Source organism: Rhinolophus ferrumequinum, chromosome 18 (assembly GCF_004115265.2).
Source record: "Rhinolophus ferrumequinum isolate MPI-CBG mRhiFer1 chromosome 18, mRhiFer1_v1.p, whole genome shotgun sequence".
NCBI lineage: Eukaryota > Metazoa > Chordata > Mammalia > Chiroptera > Rhinolophidae > Rhinolophus > Rhinolophus ferrumequinum.
In genome coordinates this window covers 57813933-57821144 of record NC_046301.1, presented here as the reverse complement: position 1 = coordinate 57821144, position 7212 = coordinate 57813933, and the positions used below count along the sequence as shown (strand labels likewise).

The 7212-nt window shown below is 47.5% G+C and overlaps 1 protein-coding gene across 1 annotated transcript; it reads right to left on the bottom strand.

Annotated features, from left to right (window-relative positions):
• Positions 1–2788: 2788 nt before the first annotated feature.
• Positions 2789–5887, bottom strand: CD70 (CD70 molecule). The gene is made up of 3 exons (XM_033134903.1): positions 5654–5887; positions 4812–4845; positions 2789–3177 (listed from the first exon to the last, which is right to left on the bottom strand). The coding sequence occupies exons 1-3, from the start codon at positions 5837–5839 to the stop codon at positions 2789–2791; spliced, it is 609 nt and encodes a 202-aa protein (XP_032990794.1). The 5' UTR covers positions 5840–5887.
• Positions 5888–7212: the final 1325 nt, after the last annotated feature.

The window sequence follows — 7212 nt, the reverse complement described above, 5'->3', positions numbered from 1 at the left end:
AGGTAGTAAATGGCCATCAACTGTGATTGGATGGCCATCAGCTGTGGCTAGTTGGCCGTCGGCTGTAACCAGTGAGCCATTGGCCACTAATATAACTACTGTGGCTACGCTAGCAGCAAATGGGGGCTAGCAAGAAGATGGTGGCTGAGCTGGCAAGCGCGGATTGCAGTTGGCACATGAGGTTGATTGGTAGAGAGAGGTGGAAGGCAGGTTTGCGGATAGTGTGGCTCCTGCTTCCTGTGTCCAACCCAGCCACCAGCGAGAGTATAGTGGTGTGACTCCTCTACCTATGGCTTCGTGGGTGTTCCTTTCTGGCCTCACCATGTCCTGTGTTCTTATGCGGGGAGCAGGACCAGAGACCCTGCCTGACACCCTGCATGACACTGCTTTTACTGTATTTAATGTTTTCTTTGCTCTTCATAACAGATCCGAGGCTTCCCACTGGTCTGCCCCACTTAACCTTCATAGTTTCTTTAAAAGAGAACTCCCAGGAGAAACCTGATTCTATCTTTTCCTCCCGGGAAGGGCATTGTTCCCTCCTGTGCCAATGGACATGTGCTCAGAAATCTCTTTCTGATGTTAGGAGACCTTGCTGAATCCACTGCGAAGGCAATAGCTAACTCAACAAAGATCACCTGATTCCTGAGCCAAAGTGGTTCTAGACAGCAGAATAGCTCTGGATTATTCCCTTGCGGAACACGGCGGTGTATGTGCAATAGCCAACACGACCTGTCGCACTTGGATAAATTCCTCTGAGGAAGTCGAAACTCAGCTATATAAAATTAGAAAAGAAGCCCATTGGTTATGATAAAAAATTATGACAGAGACTTTAAGTTGGACTTCATCATTCGGGCTGGTCTGTGAGAGGAGCTAGGGCTCCTGGGAGGAGTTCTCACACTGTATGCCACCGCCAGAACCCTACAGGAAGAATTCCATGCTTACAACTGAGCTCAGTGGTCATAACTGCCCCTCCCCTTAACTTCCTCTTCCCTTCTGTATCTCCTTCCTCCGTCTTTGTCCAGCTCCGAGTGTGCACATGGCTGGCCATGTCTGTGCTTACTAGATTGTAGTCCTCTATCTCCCCCACCTCCCCAATAAATCCTTTTTGGTGATGGAATACCTAGTCGATGCTGTTTCCAGTCGACAGTTAACAACAAATTTCACCTGACTCCACAGTCCCTTGATTTGTTGAGTTGGCCACCTCAGGTTTAGGGTCATGGTTTAGAAACATCATAAAAACTGGATTTGTCCTATGGCTTTTAATTTTATTGTGCACCATTGATTTTAAATTTTGTATCTGTTACCTATCAAGTCTCTGCAGACATGCTACAAAAAAATAGAGTGATGATAGTGAGACAGGTTAGTTAGTATGTCCCTGGGTAGACAGGGAGGTCCCTGGTGGAATAAACAAAGACAGCCATATCCTAAAACTCCAGGTTTTGAAATCACTCCTTTGCTCCAGGACATAATGTAACAAAGCCTTGAGGTTAATCATAAAATTCATTTTGGCCTGACAAACGGAGCAGATCCGATAGATAAGAGTAGGTTACTTTGCTAATTCCTTTAAGATGGGCAAGCGGAACAAACCTGGTAGACGAATTTCATTAGAAGGTGCCAGTTCCCTTCTTCAAACAAGTTCCCTTCTCCAAACAGCTCCCCTTCCCCAAGCAGGCAAGGGAAGGTGTAAAAGTAAGAGCTTTTGCCTCAGTCATCGGCACCCCCCCATTCGGGACCCCGTCCCTCTCGGGAGCTGCAACCGCTTCTCCTGCCTCTAATAAACTATCCTCTTTTTAAAACTTTTTGCCTCTCCCTGGTCCGTGTTTCCATTCTTCGGCTTCACGAGACACGATCCCGGCCCACACTCAGAAGCTGCTAGCAGATCCAACATCACCTTCATCATTTGGGGAATCACAGGAAAATATTCCTACCTCAATAGCCCAGGGCTTTGAGATGATTTCCAGTGCTTACACCTAGATGGACTATGAACTTGAAAGTTGAAAATGCCCAAGAACCCCTTATTCTACCTTTCTTGTTGCACAAATATGACCGTTATGGTTTCCAGTCATCCCCCTCTGTGGGACATGACTCTCGGGAAAGGTTCTTCATGGCTCTGAGGGACACAGACAGACCAGGGGAAAAAGAAAAAAAAAAAAGAAAGAAAACTCATTGCTAACTAAATAACCAGACACTAAACAGTGATGTTTTCAGAGTAAAGCTCTTTATAAGGAGAGGAAAATGTGAAAATACCACTCATCTCAGTTTACGTCGTTAGAGGGGAAAGGAAAAGACGATTCTCTCATAGCTCATTAAAAACAAGACTGACTACCACCTGTTGCCAACGAAAAGCTGCCACTTTTGTTCTCCTGCAATAACTTTTTGTTCAAAACCACTCTCTGCAATTTCCTCCCAAAACCCAGTAAAAACTGACATTTAGGCAAGCATCAAATTGTGGCCCTCTCAGGACCTCGTAAATGTGCGGAAGGGATGTACATGTTTTCTGTGGGTATTTTCAGCCTATATTTGAACCTGAAAGCCCAGATAACATCTCAAGCTGAAGAAAGCCCAGGCATGTCTGGGCTTGCCCCCTGAGTGACAGGGTGCCTTCTTTGTCATTTGCATAATGACAGTCTAGAGTTAATTCTAAAGAAGGAAAGAGCCAAATACAACCAAATACATAATATTTTTTATTATAATTCATATAATATCAATCTTTAAAGCAATAATTTTAAAAGAAAACAGAAAAAAAGAAGACTGTGTCCCAACAAATCTGGGACAAAAAGTGCAAAACTTAGGGATGCACCCACTGAATCCCAAAAAACGTCTCATCAGCATTTTGGGACGGCAGCAGTGGCAGAGTGAGGTTAGTGCAGAGAATGTCCCCGTGGGCCAAAGGAGTCAGACGCTGAGAGGCGACAGTGCAACTGAGGTAGAAGTTCAGTCTCAGCAGGCTAATGCTTCGGGTGGCTGGGGAGCAGATGCCCACAGCCAGGGTGGCCCTGGGCCACGTGGTGGCCTTCGGGAAAGAGGAGCAGTTGGATAGTGTCACTTGGATGTGCAGCCTATAGATGCCGTCACGCCTGACAAGCAGCTGCCCTTTGTTCAGCTGGGGTCCACGCAGGAAGGACCGACCCAGTTCGGGGCCCCCTTGCCAGTGCAGCCTGGGATCCATTCGAGGTCCTGGAAACAAAGGGGTGGGGTGGGGTGGAAGGATGGAGGTTTAAGGAAGGTGCGTGCTGCAGACTGACTGTCCAAAATTTTTATGTTGAAACCTGACCCTCGAGCTGGGCTTAGGAGGTGGGGTCTGAGGAGGTGGGAAGTGATTAGGTCACGAGAGTGGCACTCTCAGGAATGGCATTAGTGCCCTTATAAAAGAGACCCCACGTCTATCAATGGAGAATGGATAAAGAAGCTGTATATCTAAATACAATGGAACATTATTCTGCCATAAAAGGAAGTCCTGCCGCTTGATACAACATGGATGGACCTTGAGGGCGTTATGCTTGGTACAAAAAGACAGAGAAAGACAAGTACCATATGACCTCATTTATATGTAGAATCTAAAAACAAACAAACAAAAACCCAGCAAACTCATAGATGCTGAGAACAGATTGGTGGTTGCCAGAGGTGGGGGTTGGGGGTGAGGGATGCAGAATGGGTGACTGGGATCAAAAGGTACAAGCCTCCAGTTATCAAATAAGTAAGTCCTGGTGATGTGATGTACACCATGGAAATTATATACATATTATTATATAATAATACTGTATTGTATATTTGATAGTGGCTAAGAGAGTCCATCTTCAAAGTTCTCATCACAAGAAAAAAAATTGTAACTATATGAGGTGATGGTTGTTAACTAGACTTAACTGTGGTGAGCCTTTCACAGTTTATACAAATATTGAATCATTACGCTGTACACCTGAAACTATATGTTATGTGTCAATTATATCCCAGTTGGGAGAGACAGGGAGAGAGAGAGAGATCCCAGAGTCCACCCGGTGAGGGAGGACACGGTGAGATCAAACATATGTTTTTAGTAAGCCACCCAGTCTGTGGTATGCTGTTAGAATAGCCTGGACAGTAAGTGCAGAGAAGGAAAGAAGAACAGGGGTTCCTGCACGATGAAATGGAAAGAACAGAGCCCTCAAAACTCAGAGGATGAGAGGGCGAGGATTACGGAGAGGATGGGAGGGGAGGTCTAAATGACTCACATCTTTGCTGACACCACATCCTTAGGGATGCCTTCCCTAAGAATTCACTTTCCACTGCAAACTCAGGCTGGCATGCGGATCCCCCTCCCTTGCTTCATTTTGCTCCAAAATATACTATATGCACTTTATTCTACTTGGCATGCTACATAATTTTCCTGCTCCTTTATTAATTGCCCCCACAGTAGAAGGAAAATGAGAGGGCAGGCAGGACTTTTTGTCTGTTCTCTTCCCCACTGCGGCAGCAGAGTGGTGCCTGGCTCACAGTACACGCTCAGCTAATATTTATGGAATGAATGAAGGAATGATAGCAGTTGTTATTAGTGTGGCTTCAGTTGTTTCTGGTTCTCCCAAGGCAGAAGATCAAAGGCAAAGGAGTGAGAGAAAGAGTAAGTTAGCACACCCAGAAACACACTGCATCAATCTTTCTCTTTCTCTCTCTTTCTCTTTCTTTCTCTCCCTTTCTCTTTGTTTATTTCTCCTTCCCTCCCCTTCTTTCTCTTCCACTCTCTGTCTCCCTCCCTTCCTCTCTCTTTCTCTCACTTGTCACTCTTTCTCTGCCTCCCAGCACCAGCCCTCCTCCCCCCCCTCCGCCTTTTGCATCACCTGTGTGGTTCAGCTGGAGCTCAGCTATGTCCCACTGGAAGAAAAGAGAAAACAGGGCAATCAGAGTTCTTTCTTCTGCCCACCCTCCTATGCAGCTTCATCTCAAGGGGCTGACTTGGGTATGTTTTTTTTTTTTTTTTTTTTAATAACCTCTTAAAGAGGAAGTATGTTTGAACCAGCATGGAGCATGAGAAAAAACCTTAAAAGAAGTTAGTTTCCTGGACATAACGCGGGGAGGAGGCATGTGCACCTGTCTCTCTCGGCTGTAAGGCCCCCTGCGCGCCCCGAGACGTTCCCTGTGGTGGGTGTACAGGTGAGCAGCTACGGTTCTCCTGTACTGGGAGCCCCTGAACTCCCCCGCCCAACTTTGTGAAGCACCCGGCAGCCTCTGAGTCAGCCTGCTGGGGGAACACCAAAGGCAAGTCATCCGTTGTCGGTGCGGCGGCCACGCAGCTTTCCCACAGGCAGCCGCCCACCCTGGGATCTCCATCAGGGATTTACCACCTGGGCAGGACTATCCCCCAGTCCTGAACCCCAGGGCAGCCTTGTCTCTGCCCTACCTCCCTGCTCCGGGCTCTAGCTCTTGCTGTCCCTTCCCAATCAGATCTCGCCTGCAGGCTGACTTTTTATCCATCATTCTGGTTTTGTCTTTTTATTTTATTTCAGTTTTTTTTTTTTTTGTCAGTCAGTCTGCGCTCCAGCTGGTCCCTCTGCCTCCGATTCCGTCCCTCGTTGCCCACCTCCCCTCCGCACTCCCGCCCAATCAGGCCCCCTGCGGAGGTCCCCACGCTCCCCAGCAGGGGACAGATGTGCCTTTCTCTTATCCTCCCTTCTGGACTTACCGCAGGTGACTCAAGCCGGTGTTGCTGTGCGAGTTGCTGGCTGCAGAAGACGCTGTATATCCCCAGGACAATGAGAAGCAGCACAACCACAGCCCGCAGGATGAACGCGCAGGACAGGCGGCGGATCAAGTAGGTGCAGGAGCCTTCCTCCGCCATCTCTTTTGTTGTCTTCAGCCAGCGCTGCATTAGCTGCGAGCCCACAGAGCAGCCCAAGGGCGCGCGGAGCTCACTCAGGAAATGAACTTGAGCCCGCAGCTTTAGGGCTTGGGCCAGTCGCAACCTGCCAAGGACACTCCCCGCCCCGCTGTGGGGAGGTCCCGGCAAAGGGGGTGGGGGACTGGAGTTCTTCCAGTGTAGGGAAATCCCCTCTAGCTCCTGATGGGCCCCTTGGGCCAGGGAGTTGCCCGTCCCTCAGTCTTCCCATTCCACTCCCTACATTCAGCTTCTGGTACTCATTCATTCTTTATCCATCCATCCATCCATCCATCCATCCATCCATCCATCCATCCATCCATCCATCCATCCATCCAGCAAACCTTTATTAGAGCATCTACTATAGACCAGACTCTGCTTTGAACTACTGGATTGGTGTCGCTGGGGGAGTTCCTTCAATCAATTGTTCTCTAGACTGTGCAGTTTCGGCATAAAGTGGAGGTTCTGAAACCAGAGCTGGCTGTACCTTCATTCGAGAGGCCGTAGAGGACGGAAGTGGGGGAACATGGCGTTTTCTTTTCAGCTCAGTCCCTTCAGGACTTCTGAGAAGTCAGGGGACTCCTGCCTGGCACAGTGTGGAACCGTCCACACCTACCTACACCCCTGAGAAATTAGGGACGGCGTGAAGGTGCCAACTCAGGCGTCCTCGTTTTCCAACTCGGCCGCTCCTTCACAGTCCCTTTGCTGTGGGTGCCTCCATCTTGCCAGAGGGCTATGCCTCTTGGCGTTCTCCTTGGCGGAATTCTAAACAGGAAGGAAACAAAGGTCCCTTGGCTACAGCTTCCCCTTAACTAATACCATCCCTCCCAATTCTTGGATTTCAGCTAGGACTGGGGCTTCTGGACCCCCTTGTCTTAGCACCGATGTCTCCTACACCATACTTGTCCCTTTCTCTCTAGTACTGGAAAAATTGGGATTTCCCTCCATTTTTCCATACGTAGTAAGGGCTTGCATGACTCAGATGCTAAAAGATTAGGTTCTAAAGCAAGCCAGCCTAGCAGGGTGAAGTGAGTGAGGCACTCAGGTGCAAAAGTAAGGGGCATTCCAAAACTCAGTGATCAAGTTAAATAATATTCTAGTGTAATATTTTCAAAAGTCAAAAAATTATTGCAAAACATGTGCAAGATGAACAAAATGTCAAAATGCTTTTTTTTTTTTTAAATTATTTCTTGTGATGAGAACATTTAAAATCTACTCTCTTAGCAACTTTCAAACATGCAATACATTATTATTACCTATGGTAACCACGTGCATGATATCCCCATGATTTATTTATTTTACAACTGGAAGTTCGTACCTTTGGACCACCTCCACCCAAAATATTTAAAATAAAGATTGGATCTGAC